An 18,587-nucleotide genomic window follows, 5' to 3' on the forward strand; every position below is an offset into this window, starting at 1 on the left:
CCTGCCCCTCCCCGCTCTGTCGGTGTGCTGCCTGCCTCTCCCCGCTCTGTCGGTGTGCTGCCTGCCCCTCCCTGCTCTGTCTGTCGGTGTGCTGCCTGCCTCTCCCCGCTCTGTCTGTCGGTGTGCTGCCTGCCTCTCCCCGCTCTGTCTGTCGGTGCGCTGCCTGCCCCTCCCTGCTCTGTCTGTCGGTGTGCTGCCTGCCTCTCCCCGCTCTGTCTGTCGGTGCGCTGCCTGCCTCTCCCCGCTCTGTCGGTGTGCTGCCTGCCCCTCCCTGCTCTGTCTGTCGGTGTGCTGCCTGCCTCTCCCTGCTCTGTCTGTCGGTGCGCTGCCTGCCCCTCCCTGCTCTGTCTGTCGGTGCGCTGCCTGCCTCTCCCCGCTCTGTCTGTCGGTGCGCTGCCTGCCTCTCCCCGCTCTGTCTGTCGGTGTGCTGCCTGCCTCTCCCCGCTCTGTCTGTCGGTGTGCTGCCTGCCCCTCCCCGCTCTGTCTGTCGGTGTGCTGCCTGCACCTCCCTGCTCTGTCTGTCGGTGCGCTGCCTGCCTCTCCCCGCTCTGTCTGTCGGTGTGCTGCCTGCCTCTCCCCGCTCTGTCTGTCGGTGTGCTGCCTGCCTCTCCCCGCTCTGTCTGTCGGTGTGCTGCCGGCCTCTCCCCGCTCTGTCTGTCGGTGTGCTGCCTGCCCCTCCCCGCTCTGTCTGTCGGTGGGCTGCCTGCCTCTCCCCGCTCTGTCTGTCGGTGCGCTGCCTGCCTCTCCCCGCTCTGTCTGTCTGTGTGCTGCCTGCCCCTCCCCGCTCTGTCTGTCTGTGTGCTGCCTGCCTCTCCCTGCTCTGTCTGTCGGTGCGCTGCCTGCCCCTCCCCGCTCTGTCTGTCGGTGTGCTGCCTGCCTCTCCCTGCTCTGTCTGTCGGTGTGCTGCCTGCCTCTCCCTGCTCTGTCTGTCGGTGCGCTGCCTGCCTCTCCCCGCTCTGTCTGTCGGTGCGCTGCCTGCCTCTCCCTGCTCTGTCTGTCGGTGCGCTGCCTGCCCCTCCCTGCTCTGTCTGTCGGTGCGCTGCCTGCCTCTCCCTGCTCTGTCTGTCGGTGTGCTGCCTGCCTCTCCCTGCTCTGTCTGTCGGTGTGCTGCCTGCCTCTCCCTGCTCTGTCTGTCGGTGCGCTGCCTGCCTCTCCCCGCTCTGTCTGTCGGTGCGCTGCCTGCCTCTCCCTGCTCTGTCTGTCGGTGCGCTGCCTGCCCCTCCCTGCTCTGTCTGTCGGTGCGCTGCCTGCCTCTCCCTGCTCTGTCTGTCGGTGCGCTGCCTGCCTCTCCCCGCTCTGTCTGTCGGTGCGCTGCCTGCCTCTCCCTGCTCTGTCTGTCGGTGCGCTGCCTGCCTCTCCCCGCTCTGTCGGTGTGCTGCCTGCCTCTCCCCGCTCTGTCTGTCGGTGTGCTGCCTGCCTCTCCCTGCTCTGTCTGTCGGTGTGCTGCCTGCCCCTCCCTGCTCTGTCTGTCGGTGCGCTGCCTGCCCCTCCCCGCTCTGTCTGTCGGTGTGCTGCCTGCCTCTCCCCGCTCTGTCTGTCGGTGTGCTGCCTGCCCCTCCCCGCTCTGTCTGTCGGTGCGCTGCCTGCCCCTCCCCGCTCTGTCTGTCGGTGTGCTGCCTGCCTCTCCCCGCTCTGTCTGTCGGTGTGCTGCCTGCCTCTCCCTGCTCTGTCTGTCGGTGTGCTGCCTGCCTCTCCCCGCTCTGTCTGTCGGTGTGCTGCCTGCCTCTCCCCGCTCTGTCTGTCGGTGTGCTGCCTGCCCCTCCCCGCTCTGTCTGTCGGTGGGCTGCCTGCCCCTCCCCGCTCTGTCTGTCGGTGGGCTGCCTGCCCCTCCCCGCTCTGTCTGTCGGTGTGCTGCCTGCCTCTCCCCGCTCTGTCTGTCGGTGTGCTGCCTGCCTCTCCCCGCTCTGTCTGTCGGTGCGCTGCCTGCCCCTCCCTGCTCTGTCTGTCGGTGTGCTGCCTGCCTCTCCCCGCTCTGTCTGTCGGTGTGCTGCCTGCCTCTCCCCGCTCTGTCGGTGTGCTGCCTGCCCCTCCCTGCTCTGTCTGTCGGTGTGCTGCCTGCCTCTCCCTGCTCTGTCTGTCGGTGCGCTGCCTGCCCCTCCCTGCTCTGTCTGTCGGTGCGCTGCCTGCCTCTCCCCGCTCTGTCTGTCGGTGCGCTGCCTGCCTCTCCCCGCTCTGTCTGTCGGTGTGCTGCCTGCCTCTCCCCGCTCTGTCGGTGTGCTGCCTGCCCCTCCCCGCTCTGTCTGTCGGTGTGCTGCCTGCACCTCCCTGCTCTGTCTGTCGGTGCGCTGCCTGCCTCTCCCCGCTCTGTCTGTCGGTGTGCTGCCTGCCTCTCCCCGCTCTGTCTGTCGGTGTGCTGCCTGCCTCTCCCCGCTCTGTCTGTCGGTGTGCTGCCTGCCTCTCCCCGCTCTGTCTGTCGGTGTGCTGCCGGCCTCTCCCCGCTCTGTCTGTCGGTGTGCTGCCTGCCCCTCCCCGCTCTGTCTGTCGGTGGGCTGCCTGCCTCTCCCCGCTCTGTCTGTCGGTGCGCTGCCTGCCTCTCCCCGCTCTGTCTGTCGGTGCGCTGCCTGCCCCTCCCCGCTCTGTCTGTCGGTGCGCTGCCTGCCCCTCCCCGCTCTGTCTGTCGGTGGGCTGCCTGCCTCTCCCCGCTCTGTCTGTCGGTGCGCTGCCTGCCTCTCCCCGCTCTGTCTGTCGGTGCGCTGCCTGCCCCTCCCCGCTCTGTCTGTCGGTGCGCTGCCTGCCCCTCCCCGCTCTGTCTGTCGGTGGGCTGCCTGCCTCTCCCCGCTCTGTCTGTCGGTGTGCTGCCTGCCTCTCCCTGCTCTGTCTGTCGGTGCGCTGCCTGCCCCTCCCCGCTCTGTCGGTGCGCTGCCTGCCCCTCCCCGCTCTGTCTGTCGGTGTGCTGCCTGCCTCTCCCTGCTCTGTCTGTCGGTGTGCTGCCTGCCTCTCCCTGCTCTGTCTGTCGGTGCGCTGCCTGCCTCTCCCCGCTCTGTCTGTCGGTGTGCTGCCTGCCTCTCCCTGCTCTGTCTGTCGGTGCGCTGCCTGCCTCTCCCCGCTCTGTCTGTCGGTGTGCTGCCTGCCTCTCCCCGCTCTGTCTGTCGGTGTGCTGCCTGCCTCTCCCTGCTCTGTCGGTGTGCTGCCTGCCCCTCCCCGCTCTGTCTGTCGGTGTGCTGCCTGCCTCTCCCTGCTCTGTCTGTCGGTGCGCTGCCTGCCTCTCCCTGCTCTGTCTGTCGGTGCGCTGCCTGCCCCTCCCCGCTCTGTCTGTCGGTGCGCTGCCTGCCTCTCCCCGCTCTGTCGGTGCGCTGCCTGCCCCTCCCCGCTCTGTCGGTGCGCTGCCTGCCCCTCCCCGCTCTGTCTGTCGGTGTGCTGCCTGCCTCTCCCCGCTCTGTCTGTCGGTGTGCTGCCTGCCTCTGTGTTTCACGGATTGAATAAGAAATGTTTCTAACTTCACTGTTGCCGTCTCGTTATTTAGATGACTTTCAAACGCCCGGCCAATCACCGGCAGCTGACGTTTAAGGAGATTTCTCAGATTGCAAAAGTTCCCGTCAGTGAGGTGAGCTTCCTTCATTCAAGTGAATTTGCACTAAATCAGTTTGTGATGTGTAAAATATAGAATCTAATATGTAACCTACCTCACTCGGAAATAAAAACTTTCAACAATGCCCTTTTAATTCTACTATTGGCGAGTACTTTGTACAATGCGTTAAATTAGGTATTTTCCACTCCTGAGTTCACTCATTGTGACCAAAGTCTGCCGGCCGCGCCCGTGTCATAGAATCATGGAAAGTTAGGGCACAGAAGGAGGCAGTTCGGCCCATCGTGTCTGTGCCGGCCCAAAAAGAGCTATCCAGCTTATTCCCGCTTTCCAGCACTTGGTCCGTAGCCCTGTGGGTTTCGGCACTTCAGGGGCACATCCAGGTACTTTTTAAGTAAGTTGAGGGTTTCTGCCTCTCCCACCCTCTCAGGCAGTGAGTTCCAGACCCCCACCACCCTCTGGGTGAAAAACTCTCCTCAACTCCCCTCTAATCCTAATACCAGTCACTTGAAATCTATGCCCCCTGGTCACTGACCCCTCTGCTAATGGGAATAGGTCCTTCCTATCCACTCTATCTCGGCCCCCTCGTAATTTTGTACATCTCAATTAAATCACCCCTCAGCCTCCTCTGTTCCTAAGAAAACAACCCCAGCCTATCCAATCTTTCCTCATAGCTTAAAATTCTCCAGTCCTGGCAACATCCTCGTAAATCTCCTCTGCACCCTCTCTAGTGCAATCACATCTTTCCTGTAATGTGGTGACCAGAACTGTACACAGTACTCAAGCTGCGACCTAACTAGTGTTTTATACAGTTCCAGCATAACCTCCCTGCTCTTACATTCTATGCCTCGGTTAATAAAGGAAAGTATCCCGTATGCCTTTTTAACCACCTTATCTACCTGTCCTGCTACCTTCAGGGATCTGTGGACATGCACTCCAAGGTCCCTCACTTCCTCTACACCTCTCAGTATCCTCCCATTTATTGTGTGCTCCCTTGCCTTGTTTGCTCTCCCCAAATGCATTACCTCACACTTCTCCGGATTGAATTCCATTTGCCACTTTTCTGCCCACCTGACCAGTCCATTGATATCTTCCTGCAGTCGACAGCTTTCCTCCTCACTATCAACCACACGGACAATTTTTGTATCATCTGCAAACTTCTTAATCATGCCCCATACATTTAAGTCCAAATCATTAATATATACCACAAAAAGCAAGGGACCTGGTACTGGGCCCTGCAGAACCCCACTGGAAACAGCCTTCCAGTCACACAAACACCCGTTGACCATTACCCTTTGCTTCCTGCCACTGAGCCAATTTTGGATCCAATTTGCCACTTTCCCTTGGATCCCATGGGTTCGTACATTTTTGACCAGTCTGCCATGTGGGACCTTGTCAAAAGCCTTGCTAAAATCCATGCAGATTACATCAAACGCGCTACCCTCATCGACCCTCCTTGTTACCTCCTCAAAAAATTCAATCATAGAATCATAGAAAATAGGAGCAAGAGTAGGCCATTCGGCCCTTCGGGCCTGCTCCCCCATTCAAAATGATCATGGCTGATCGTCTAACTCAGTACCCTGTTCCCGCTTTTTCCCCATATCCCTTGATCCCTTTAATATTAAGAAATATATCTATCTCCTTCTTGAATACATCTAATGACTTGGCCTCCACTGCCTTCTGTGGTAGAGAATTCCACAGGTTCACCACCCTCTGAGTGAAGAAATTTCTCCTCATCTCGGTTCTAAATGGCATACCCCATATCCTGAGACTGTGACCCCTGGTTCTGGACTCCCCAGCCATCGGGAACATCCTCCCTGCATCTAGTCTGTCTAGTCCTGTTAGAATTTTATATGTTTCGATGAGATCACCTCTCATTCTTCTAAACTCTAGTGAATATAGGCCTAGTCGACCCAATCTCTCTTCATACGTCAGTCCTGCCATCCCAGGAATCAGTCTGCTAAACCTTCGTTGCACTCCCTCCATGGCAAGGACATCCTTCCTCAGATAAGGAGACCAAAACTGCACACAATACTCCAGATGTGGTCTCACCAAGGCCCTGTATAACTGCAGTAAGACATTCCTGCTCCTGTACTCAAATCCTCTTGCAATGAAGACCAACATACCATTCGCCTTCCTAACTGCTTGCTGCACCTGAATGCTCGCTTTCAGTGACTGGTGTACAAGGACACCCAGGTCTCGTTGCACCTCCCCTTTTCCCAATCTATCACCATTCAGATGATAATCTGCCTTTCTGTTTTTACAACCAAAGTGGATAACCTCACATTCATCCACGTTATACTGCATCTGCCATGTTCTTGCCCACTCACCCAACTTGTCTAAATCATATTGGAGCCTCTTTGCATCTTCCTCACAGCTCACATTCCACCCCAGCTTTGTGTCGTCTGCAAACTCGGAAATATTACATTTAGTTCCCTCATCCAAATCATTGATATATATTGTGAATAGCTGGGGCCCAAGCACTGATCCCTGCGGTACCCCACTAGTCACTGCCTGCCACCCGGAAAAAGACCTGTTTATTCCTACTCTCTGTTTCCTGTCTGTCAACCAATTCTCAATCCATGCCAGTATATTCCCCCCAATCCCATGTGCTTTAATTTTGCACACTAACCTCTTGTGTGGGACCTTATCAAAACCTTCTGAAAATCCAAATACACCACATCCACTGGTTCTCCCCTATCTATTCTACTAGTTACATCCTCAAAAAACTCCAGTAGATTTGTTAAGCATGATTTCCCTTTCATAAACCCATGCTGACTTTGTCCAATCCCGTTAATGCCTTCCAAGTGTTCTGTTATCACATCTTTTATAATAGACTCTAGCATTTTCCCCACTACTGATGTTGGGCTAACTGGTCTGTAATTCCCTGTTTTCTCTCTCCCTCCTTTTTTAAATAGTGGGGTTACATTTGCCACCCTCCAATCTGTAGGAACTGTTCGAGTCTATAGAATTTTGGAAGATGATCACCAATGCATCCACTATTTCCAGGGCCACTTCCTTTTGTACTCTGTGATGTAGATTATCAGGCCCTGGGGATTTGTCAGCCTTTAGCCCCATTAATTTCCCTTGTACTATTTTTTTACTGATACTGATTTCCTTCAGTTCCTCCCTCTCATTGGACCCTTGGTTCCCTAACATTTCTGGCAGGTTATTTGTGTCCTTTGTGAAGACAGAACCAAAGTATGTGTTTAATTGTTCTGCCATCTCTTTGTTCCCCATTATAATTATAATTTCCCCCATTTCTGACTGTAAGGGACCTACATTTGTCTTCACTGATCTTTTTCTCTTGACATATTTATAGAAGCTTTTACAGTCAGTTTTTATGTTCCCTGCTAGTTTACTCTCATACTCTATTTTTCCCCTCTTAATCAATCTCTTTGTTCACCTTTGCTGAATTCTGAACTGCTCCCAATCCTCAGGCTTGCTGCTTTTTCTGGCAATTTTATATGTCTCCTCTTTGGATCTAATACTATCCCTAATTTCTTTTGTAAGCCACGGTTGAGCCACCTTTCCTGTTTTATTTTTGCACCAGACAGGAATGAATAATTGTTGTAATTCCTGCACACGTTCTTTAAATATTAGCCATTGCCTATCCACCGTCATCCCATTTAGTAAAGTTCCCCAATCTATCATCGCCAACTCACACCTCATACTTTCGTAATTTCCTTTATTTAAATTCAGGACCCTAGTTTCGGATTCAACTACTTCACTCTCCATCTTAATGAGGAATTCTATCATGTTATGGTCGCTCTTCCCTAAGGGATCCTGCATAACAAGATTGTTAATTAATCCTTTCTCATTGCACAATACCCAGTCTAGGATCGCCTGTTCTCTAATTGGTTCCTCAATGTACACACTCTAGGAATTCCTCCCCCACAGTATTATTGCTCATTTGGTTTGACCAATCTATATGTAGATTAAAGTCACTCATGATCATAGTTGTACCCTTCTTGCATGTGTCTCTAATTACCTGTTTAATGCCCTCCCCTACATCTCCACTACTGTTTGGGGGCCTATAGACAACCCCCACCAACGTTTTCTGCCCCTTGGTGTTTCTTAGCTCCACCCATACAGATTCCACATGGTGATTTTCCGAGCCAATATCCTTCCTCACTATTGCATTGATTTCCTCCTTTACTAACAACGCTACCCCACCTCCTTTCCCTTTTTGCCTGTCCTTCCTAAATATTGAATACCCCTGGATGTTCAGTTCCCATCCTTGGTCACCCTGCAGCCATGTCTCTGTAATCGCGACTATATCATAACTGTTAATATCTATCTGCGCTGTTAATTCAGCGACCTTATTGCGAATGCTCCACGCATTGTTACTCAGACACGACCTTCCCTTAACAAATCCATGCTGACTGTCCTTGATTACTCCGTGCCTTTCTAAGTGACAGTTTATCCTGTCCCTCAGAATTGATTCCAATAATTTTTGTCCACCACCGAGGTTAGACTGACTGGCCTGGAATTACTCGGTCTATCCCTCGCTCCCTTTTTAAACAACGGTACAATGTTAGCAGTCCTCCAATCCTCCGGCACCACGCCTGTATCCAGTGAGGATTGGAAAATGATGGTCAGAGCCTCCGCTATTTCCTCCCTTGCTTCTTTTAACAGCCTGGGATACATTTCATCCGGGCCTGGTGATTTATTTTCTTTTAAAGATGCTAATCCCCTTAATACTTATCACGATGCTTATCCCATCCAATATTTCACACTCCTCCTCCTTAACTACAATCTCTGCATCGTCCCCCTCTCTTTTGTGAAGACAGACGCAAAGTATTCATTAAGAACCAGACCCACATCTTCCACCTCCACACATAGATTACCTTTGGTCTCTAATGGGCCCTACTCTTTCCTTAATTATCCTCTTGCTCTTAATGTATTTATAAAACAACTTTGGGTTTTTCTTGATTTTACTTGCCAGTATTTTTTCATGCCCTCTCTTTGCTTTCCTGATTTCCTTTTTAATTTCACCCTTGCACTTTCTATACTCCTCTAGGCTTTCTGTAGTATTGAGCTCTCGGTGTCTGACATAAGCTTCCCTTTTTTGCCTTATCTTACCCTGAATGCTCCTTGTCATCCAGGGGGCTCTAGATTTGGCAGCCCCTCCCTTTTTCTTTGTGGGAACATGTTTACTCTGAACCCCTTGAATCTCCCCCTTGAATGTCTCCCACTGCTCTGACACTGATTTACCTTCAAGTAGCTGTTTCCAGTCCACTTTTGCTAAATCACTTTGCAGTTTAGTAAAATTGGCCTTTCCCTAATTGAGAACTTTTACTCCTGTTCTATCTTTCTCCTTTTCCATAACTGTGCTAAATCTAACTGTATTATGATCACTACCACCAAAATGCTCTCCCACTGATACTCCTTCCACCTGCCCAGCCTCATTCCCTGAAACTAAATCCAGAACTGCCCCCCCTCTTTTTGGGCTCGCCTTGTACTGGCTAAAAAAGTTCTCCTGAATGTAATTTAAGAATTCTGTGCCCTCTAAACCTTTTGCACTGATTGTATCCCAGTTAATATTAGGGTAGTTGAAATCCCCGACTATTTCTGCCCTGTTGTTTTTGCACGTCTCAGAAATTTGCCTTCATATTTGCTCCTCTATCTCCCTCTGACTCTTTGGGGGGTCTATAGTTCACTCCCAGCAGTGTGACTGCACCTTTTTTGTTTCCTAGCTCAACCCAAATGGCCTCATTTGATGCTCCTTCTAACATATCATCCCTCCTCACAGCTGTAATTGTTTCTTTAACCAATATTGCTACCCGCCACCCCTCTTTTATCCCCCTCTCTACCTCATCTAAAATCCCTGTAACCAGGAATGTTAAGCTGCTCTTCCTGTCCCTCTTTAAGCCATGTTTCAGTAATTGCTCTGATATCGTACTGCTACGTGTCTATCTGTGCCCTCAGCTCATCTGCCTTATTCACTAGACTCCTTGCATTGAGGTAAATACCATTCAGCACTGCCAAACTCCTTTGATGTCTATTTTTCTAGCCTTTATTTCCTCTGCCTTCCAAACTCATTTACTAATTTTCTGCCTTCTATCTCCAGTTCTGATTCTGTCCCATCTGAATCTCAGGTTCCCATCCCCCTGCCAAGCTAGTTTAAACCCTCCCCGACTGCACTAGTAAACCTCCCCGCGAGGATATTGGTCCCAGACCTGTTGAGGTGCAACCCGTCCGGCCTGTACAGGTCCCACCTCCCCCAGAACCGGTCCCAATGCCCCAGGAATCTAAAGCCCTCCCTCCTGCACCATCTCTCCAGCCACTCGTTCATCTGCTCTATCCTCCTATTTCTATACTCACCAGCGCGTGGTCCCGGGAGTAATCCGGAGATTAATTGCTTTGAGATCCTGTTTATTAATCTCTTTCCTAACTCCTTAAAATCTGCCTGCAGGACTCATCCCTCTTTCTACCTCTGTCATTGGTACCGATATGGACCACGACCTCTGGCTGTTCACCCTCCCTCCTCCCCACCCCCTAGAATGTTCCGCTGCTGTTCAGTGACATCCTTGACCCTGGCACCAGGGAGGCAACATACCATCCTGGAATCACGTCTGCGGCTCCAGAAACGCCTGTCTGCTCCCCTAACTATAGAATCCGCCATCACTACTGCTCTCCTGAACACCTCCCCCCAAACCCTCGCACAGCTGAGCCACCCATCGTGCTATGGTCTTAGCTCTGGCTGCACTCCCCAGAGGAACCCTTTCCAGATCTGAATACTGGTTAGTGAGTGCGATGCACTCGGGGGACTCCTGAACTACCTGCCTGGTCCTCCTTCACTGTCTGGCGGTCACCCAGTCCCCCTCTGCCCGCACTCTCTCAAGCTGTGGGGTGACCACCTCCAGAATCGTGCTGTCCACGTAACTCTCAGCCTCGCGGATGCACTGCAGTGACCCCAGCTGCTGATCAAGCTCCGAAATCCTGAGCTCGAGCTCCTCCAGCTGACGACACTTCCCGTGAGTGTGTGTGTGTGTGTGAGTGTGTGTGTGTGTGTCTCTCTCTCTCTCTCTCTCTACACTGAGTCTCCTGAGCTTGTGTTTGTTGCATGGACTGTTAATTGTGTTGTTCTGTCAGGTGGAGCTCCTGGTGATGAAAGCTCTCTCAGTGGGGTTGGTGAAAGGCAGCATCGATGAGGTGGATGCCCGAGTTCACATGACGTGGGTTCAACCCCGAGTCCTGGACCTGCAGCAGGTAAATACTGGGCTTTAAATGGAGCATCCCCGGGGTGATTGGCGAGAGAATGTCTCTGTAATCAGTCGGTGTGTCATCGCCAAGTGACCGCAGTAATTGTGGGGATATTCCCAGTCACTTTGACTCCAAAAAACAAGTAACTTAGTTTGAAATTCACTTCATATCTGAAAGAAGCAGTTTTTGGAGGTGGGGGTGTTTTGTATTGGTTTATGATGCTGATCGCTCGATTGGATCGATTTGCTGATTGTAGTATCGCTGGCGGTTTATTGTTGTATTTTGCACCGTGAGTTGGTGCAGTGATTGGGAGTCAGTGCGAGAGGTGTCTGCCGAGGGGGGGCCCAGTGAATTACCGTGAGTTGGTGCAGTGATTGGGAGTCAGTGCGAGCGGTGTCTGCCGAGGGGGGAGACCCAGTGAATTACCGTGAGTTGGTGCAGTGATTGGGAGTCAGTGCGAGCGGTGTCTGCCGAGGGGAGACCCAGTGAATTACCGTGAGTTGGTGCAGTGATTGGGAGTCAGTGCGAGAGGTGTCTGCCGAGGGGGGGCCCAGTGAATTACCGTGAGTTGGTGCAGTGATTGGGAGTCAGTGCGAGAGGTGTCTGCCGAGGGGGGAGACCCAGTGAATTACCGTGAGTTGGTGCAGTGATTGGGAGTCAGTGCGAGCGGTGTCTGCCGAGGGGGGGCCCAGTGAATTACCGTGAGTTGGTGCAGTGATTGGGAGTCAGTGCGAGAGGTGTCTGCCGAGGGGGGACCCAGTGAATTACCGTGAGTTGGTGCAGTGATTGGGAGTCAGTGCGAGAGGTGTCTGCCGAGGGGGGGCCCAGTGAATTACCGTGAGTTGGTGCAGTGATTGGGAGTCAGTGCGAGAGGTGTCTGCCGAGGGGGGGCCCAGTGAATTACTGTGAGTTGGTGCAGTGATTGGGAGTCAGTGCGAGAGGTGTCTGCCGAGGGGGGGCCCAGTGAATTACCGTGAGTTGGTGCAGTGATTGGGAGTCAGTGCGAGAGGTGTCTGCCGAGGGGGGGCCCAGTGCATTAACTGCTCTTTCTCTGGGCGCTGCAGATTAAAGGGATGAAGGAGAGATTGGATTACTGGTGTGAAGATGTGAAGAACATGGCTGTCCTCGTGGAACACCAGGCGCACGACATTTTAACCTGAACACTGCTCGTTGTCTGAAATCGCTGCTGTCTCTCTTTTTAAAAAAAAAAATTAGTGATACAAATTTCAGTAACTCATTTTGAACAAAATGCTGTATTTTAAGGACTTGGTGGTGGGGAGTGAATTCACCTATTTCTGTGCTTCCATAATCACAAACAGTACTGGCTTTGAATATTTTACATTCTCAGGATTTATATTCCTTCATACAAACCAACAAGGGAAGAAATTCCATTTTTCCAGGAGTGATGTAGTCCTGGACTCTGTGCCGATCCTCGCCCTTTTGCTCATTTACCGGGTTCCTTGTTTTCTTTCCAGTAAAAAGCTGCTTGTTCAGACTGCTCACTAATTATAGCCCATTAAACTCTCCCAAACTGCTCTTTTTGTACAAGGTTTTCTGCCTCCCAGCTATAAACAGTTACCGTTCCCCCACCACCCCCGAGACTTGCTGTCTCACTCAGTGCCTGTGTTTTACGAATGGGAATGTCGTGATCACCGTCATTTACAGAGGTTCCATCTAAACGCCGATTGATAAACTGTAATGTTCAGTCCCGAGCGGCATTTCTTCTTGTCACCGAGGACCTGAAGCGGTTCGATGACGGTTTTATTACGTCAGTCCCATTCGTGAAATAAATTTTCTGTCATTTTACGATGTTGCTCTCTGCAGCCAGTGACGATCTCGAACCTTTGGGGGGAGAGGGAGTGAACGGGTTACTCCACACTGTGCCCTGCCCTTCTACTGGAGAGTGACGGTCTGAGCTGTAGCTGTCTGTGTGCCCACACGAACGGGTAACGTAGCATAGTGGTTATGTTACTGGACTAATAACCCAGAGTTCGAGAGTTCAAATCCAGGGCAGTTTGAGAATTTTAATTCGGTTTTAAAAAAATCTGATATCAGTAAAAGTGACTTTGAAGCTGTCGGATTGTCATAAAAACCCATCTGGTTCACCGATGTCCTTTAGGGAAGGAAACCTGCCGTCTTTACCCGGTCTGGGCTAAATGTGACTCCAGTCCCCACAACATGTTTGACTCTTAACTGCCCTCTGAAGTGGGCCGAGCAAGTCACTTAACTGTATCAGATCGCTATATCGCGGTTCACGAAGGCAGCTCACCACCACCTTCCCAGGGCAACGAGGGATGGGCAATCAGTGTCAGCCCACATCCTGAGAGTGAATGAGAATAACTGGCAGTGTACTGTCCTGTGATCTGCAGGAAGCAGAATATTTATTGGATGGGCTCGGACTTGTCTGCTGCCTCATCGAGCAGGTAAATCTCCCGCTAGCTGGAGAAGGCAGCAGGGCTGCGGCCTGGCCCTTTTTTAAAAGTTATTTTTTTTTTGTTGTCTGCTTTTATGAAATTGTTGCTGAAACCGCAATATGTCGTGATCCATTTTACAGGAATATTTTGAACGGAATAAAAGTGTTTAAAAAAAATCGAAACTTGTGTTTATTAATGGAAGAAAGTTCTTTTAATAAATTGTTAAATCCTCGATTGAAACCACCTTTATTTGGACAGACATTTAATTGGGGAGAGGAATAACTGGAATTCGCTTTGCTTCCACTGCCCCTGATTCCAGGCTCTGTCGATAATTTGTCCCTCTTCAAAACGCAGTCTGTCCTTCAGTATCTGAAACTGGGTGATATTTTGTTCCTGTTTATGTTTTGTTCTCCCGAGGGTGCGGAGATTGTTCATCCCCCCCATTCCCGGTTTATGTTTGTTCTCCCGAGGGTGTGGAGATTGTTCATCCCTCCCATTCCCCGGTTTATATTTATTCTCCCGAGGGTGCGGAGATTGTTCATCCCTCCCATTCCCAGTTTATGTTTGTTCTCCCGAGGGTGCGGAGATTGTTCATCCCTCCCATTCCCAGTTTATGTTTTGTTCTCCCGAGGGTGCGGAGATTGTTCATCCCCCCATTCCCGGTTTATGTTTGTTCTCCCGAGGGTGCGGAGATTGTTCATCCCCCCCATTCCCGGTTTATGTTTGTTCTCCCGAGGGTGCGGAGATTGTTCATCCCCCCCATTCCCGGTTTATGTTTGTTCTCCCGAGGGTGCGCAGATTGTTCATCCCCCCCATTCCCGGTTTATGTTTGTTCTCCCGAGGGTGCGGAGATTGTTCATCCCTCCCATTCCCGGTTTATATTTGTTCTCCCGAGGGTGCGGAGATTGTTCATCCCCCCCATTCCCGGTTTATATTTGTTCTCCCGAGGGTGCGGAGATTGTTCATCCCCCCCCATTCCCAGTTTATGTTTGTTCTCCCGAGGGTGCGGAGATTGTTCATCCCTCCCATTCCCGGTTTATATTTGTTCTCCCGAGGGTGCGGAGATTGTTCATCCCCCCCCCCCATTCCCAGTTTATGTTTGTTCTCCCGAGGGTGCGGAGATTGTTCATCCCTCCCATTCCCGGTTTATGTTTGTTCTCCCGAGGGTGCGGAGATTGTTCATCCCTCCCATTCCCGGTTTATGTTTGTTCTCCCGAGGGTGCGGAGATTGTTCATCCCTCCCATTCCCGGTTTATGTTTGTTCTCCCGAGGGTGCGGAGATTGTTCATCCCCCCCATTCCCGGTTTATGTTTGTTCTCCCGAGGGTGCGGAGATTGTTCATCCCTCCCATTCCCGGTTTATGTTTGTTCTCCCGAGGGTGCGGAGATTGTTCATCCCTCCCATTCCCGGTTTATGTTTGTTCTCCCGAGGGTGCGGAGATTGTTCATTTTCTTCCCTCCACCCCCCCAACAATGTCGGCAAAATCTTTGCACTTGTTCTGGAAGGAAACAAAAATAGTGAAAGCTCCAAATATTATCAATTAATCAGCGAATTAATGACGACAAACTGCACTCGCTCTGCCTGAAACTGAAGGTCAGATTTTCCGGCTGGAGCCGGAGGGGGCGATGTGCTGGGGTCAGAACAGTCCGATTGATGTACACAAACTGACACTGACTATAGTAATGTTATTGATGATGGGAATTTCTGGCACTGTTTTTCCCAACAGGATTCTCCCTGTTCGCTGGAGATGGATTTCATCTCCTGGATTCTTGTAAGATTTCAAAGGAAATAAATCAGATTTACTGTTGCTCGTTATAAACCCAAGTGTCCAGGACCCTGACCATCATACCCAACGTCTCCCCGAAACTCCCTCCTGTTGTTTAAGGACCTGTCGGCCGCAGGATGAGATGGATTCTAGACTTTAGTTAGAAACTAGTAACTGGTTTGGTGTTTTTCTCTCTCTTCCCCCGGCCCTGCTGTTTGTTTCTTTGAATCAAAGGGCTTTTCGTCTCTCTGACTTTCTGTTCAATTGAATCGCCCACTGTACAATTATAGTTTTGCCTGCCAGTCTTTGATTCCAATTTACCCGGGCCAGATCTGTTCTCATCCCATTGAAATTGGCCCTCCTCCGATTGAGTATTTTTACTTTAGATTGGTCAGAGTCCTTTCCCATAGCTATTCTGAACCTTATGATATTATGATTGCTGCTCTGTAGATACGGGGGATGGTGCCAGAGGACTGGAGAATTGCAAATGTTACACCCTTGTTCAGAAAAGGGTGTAAGGATAAACCCAGCAACTACAGGCCAGTCAGTTTAACCTCAGTGGTGGGGAAACTTTTAGAAACAATAATCCGGGACAGAATTAACAGTCACTTGGACGAGTGTGGATTGATTAGGGAAAGCCAGCACGGATTTGTTAAAGGCAAATCGTGTTTAACTAACCTGGTGGAGTTTTTTGATGAGGTAACAGAGAGGGTCGATGAGGGCAATGCAGTTGATGGGGTACGGTAGCACAGTGGTTATGTTACTGGACGAGTAATCCGGAGTCATGAGTTCAAATCCCGCCACGGCAGCTGGAGAATTTAATTAATTAAATAAAATCTGGAATTAAAATACTAGTATCAGTAAATGGTAGTCATGAAACTACCGGATTGTCGTAAAAACCCATCTGGTTCACTAATGTCCTTTAGGGAACGAAACCTGCCGTCCTTACCCGGTCTGGCCTAGATGTGACTCCAGACCCACAGCAATGTGGTTGATTCTTAATTGCCCTCTGAAATGGCCCAGCACGGACCACTAGGCACCAGACATGATAAAGGCAAACCAAGCCCAGTCGACCTTGCAAGGTCCTCCTTACTAACATCTGGGGGACTTGTGCCAAAATTGGGAGAGCTGTCCCACAGACTAGTCAAGCAACAGCCTGACATAGCCATACTCACATAATCATACCTTTCAGCCAACGTCCCAGACTCTTCCATCACCATCCCTGGGTATGTCCTGTCCCACCGGCAGGACAGACCCACCAGAGGTGGTGGTACAGTGATATACAGTCAGGAGGGAGTGGCCCTGGGAGTCCTCAACATTGACTCCGGACCCCATGAAATCTCATGGCATCAGGTCAAACATGGGCAAGGAAACCTCCTGATTACCACCTACTGCCCTCCCTCAGCTGATGAATCAGTCCTCCTCCATGCTGAACATAATTTGGAGGAAGCACTGAGGGTAGCAAGGGCACAAAATGTACTCTGGATGGGGGACTTCAATGTCCATCACCAAGAGTGGCTCGGTAGCACCACTACTGACCGAGCTGGCCGAGTCCTGAAGGACATCGCTGCTATACTGGGCCTGCGGCAGGTGGTGAGCGAACCAACACGAGGGAAAAACTTACTTGACCTCGTCCTCACCAATCTACCTGTCGCAAATGCATCTGTCCATGACAGTATTGGTAGGAGTGACCACCGCACAGTCCTCGTGGAGACGAAGTCCCGTCTTCGCACTGAGGATACCATCCAACGTGTTGTGTGGCACTACCACCGTGCTAAATGGGATAGATTCAGAACAGATCTAGCAGCTCAAAACTGGGTATCCATGAGGCGCTGTGGGCCATCAGCAGCAGCAGAATTGTATTCCAGCACAATCTGTAACCTCATGGCCCGGCATATTCCTCACTCTACCATTACCAACAAGCCAGGGGATCAACCCTGGTTCAATGAGGAGTGCAGAAGAGCATGCCAGGAGCAGAACAAGCGTACCTAAAAATGAGGTGCCAACCTGGTGAAGCTACAACCCAGGACGACATGCATGCTAAACAGCGGAAGCAACATGCTATAGACAGAGCTAAGCGATTCCACAACCAACGGATCAGATCAAAGCTCTGCAGTCCTGCCACATCCAGTCGTGAATGGTGGTGGACAATTAAACAACTAACGGGAGGAGGAGGCTCTGTAAACATCCCCATCCTCAATGATGGCGGAGTCCAGCACGTGAGTGCAAAAGACAAGGCTGAAGCGTTTGCAACCATCTTCAGCCAGAAGTGCCGAGTGGATGATCCATCTCGGCCTCCTCCTGATATCCCCACCATCACAGAAGCCAGTCTTCAGCCAATTCGATTCACCCCACCTGATATCAAGAAACGGCTGAGTGCACTGGATACAGCAAAGGCTATGGGCCCCGACAACATCCCGGCTGTAGTGCAGAAGACTTGTGCTCCAGAACTAGCTGCGCCTCGAGCCAAGCTGTTCCAGTACAACTACAACACTGGCATCTACCCGACAATGTGGAAAATTGCCCAGGTTTGTCCTGTCCACAAAAAGCAGGACAAATCCAATCCGGTCAATTACCGCCCCATCAGTCTACTCTCAATCATCAGCAAAGTGATGGAAGGTGTCGTCGACAGTGCTATCAAGCGGCACTTACTCACCAATAACCTGCTCACCGATGCTCAGTTTGGGTTCCGCCAGGACCACTCGGCTCCAGACCTCATTGCAGCCTTGGTCCAAACATGGACAAAAGAGCTGAATTCCAGAGGTGAGGTGAGATTGACTACCCTTGACATCAAGGCAGCATTTGACCGAGTGTGGCACCAAGGAGCCCGAGTAAAATTGAAGTCAATGGGAATTAGGGAGAAAACTCTCCAGTGGCTGGAGTCATACCTAGCACAAAGGAAGATGGTAGTGGTTGTTGGAGGCCAATCGTCTCAGCCCCAGGGCATTGCTGCAGGAGTTCCTCAGGGCAGTGTCCTGGGCCCAACCATCTTCAGCTGCTTCATCAATGACCTTCCCTCCATCATAAGGTCAGAAATGGGGATATTCGCTGATGATTGCACAGTGTTCAGTTCCATTCGCAACCCCTCAGATAATGAAGCAGTCCGAGCCCGCATGCAGCAAGACCTGGACAACATCCAGGCTTGGGCTCACAAATGGCAAATAACATTCGCACCAGACAAGTGCCAGGCAATGACCGTCTCCAACAAGAGAGAGTCTAACAATCTCCCCATGACATTCAACGGCATTACCATCGCTGAATCCCCCACCATCAACATCCTGGGGATCACCATTGACCAGAAACTTAACTGGACCAGCCATATAAATACTGTGGCTACGAGAGCAGGTCAGAGGCTGGGTATTCTGCGGCGAGTCACTCACCTCCTGACTCCCCAAAGCCTTTCCACCAAGGCACAAGTCAGGATTGTGATGGAATACTCTCCACTTGCCTGGATGAGTGCAGCTCCAACAACACTCAAGAAGCTCGACACCATCCAGGACAAAGCAGCCCGCTTGATTGGCACCCCATCCACCACCCTAAACATTCACTCCCTTCACCACCGGCGCACTGTGGCTACAGTGTGCACCATCCACAGGATGCACTGCAGCAACTCGCCAAGGCTTCTTCAACAGCACGTCCCAAACCCGCGACCTCTACCACCTGGAAGGACAAG

General features: G+C 51.5%; 1 protein-coding gene across 1 annotated transcript in view; it reads left to right on the forward strand.

Annotated features, from left to right (window-relative positions):
* psmd13 (proteasome 26S subunit, non-ATPase 13) overlaps positions 1–12,509 on the forward strand; it is a 37,519-nt gene extending 25,010 nt beyond the window's left edge. The window contains exons 11-13 of the mRNA XM_067994285.1: positions 3,464–3,544; positions 10,625–10,741; positions 11,800–12,509. Coding sequence (XP_067850386.1) covers positions 3,464–3,544; positions 10,625–10,741; positions 11,800–11,895 — 294 coding nt within the window. The 3' untranslated portion in view covers positions 11,896–12,509. The remainder of the gene's footprint in view (positions 1–3,463; positions 3,545–10,624; positions 10,742–11,799) is intronic.
* Positions 12,510–18,587: the final 6,078 nt, after the last annotated feature.

Source organism: Heptranchias perlo, chromosome 12 (genome assembly GCF_035084215.1).
Source record: "Heptranchias perlo isolate sHepPer1 chromosome 12, sHepPer1.hap1, whole genome shotgun sequence".
NCBI lineage: Eukaryota > Metazoa > Chordata > Chondrichthyes > Hexanchiformes > Hexanchidae > Heptranchias > Heptranchias perlo.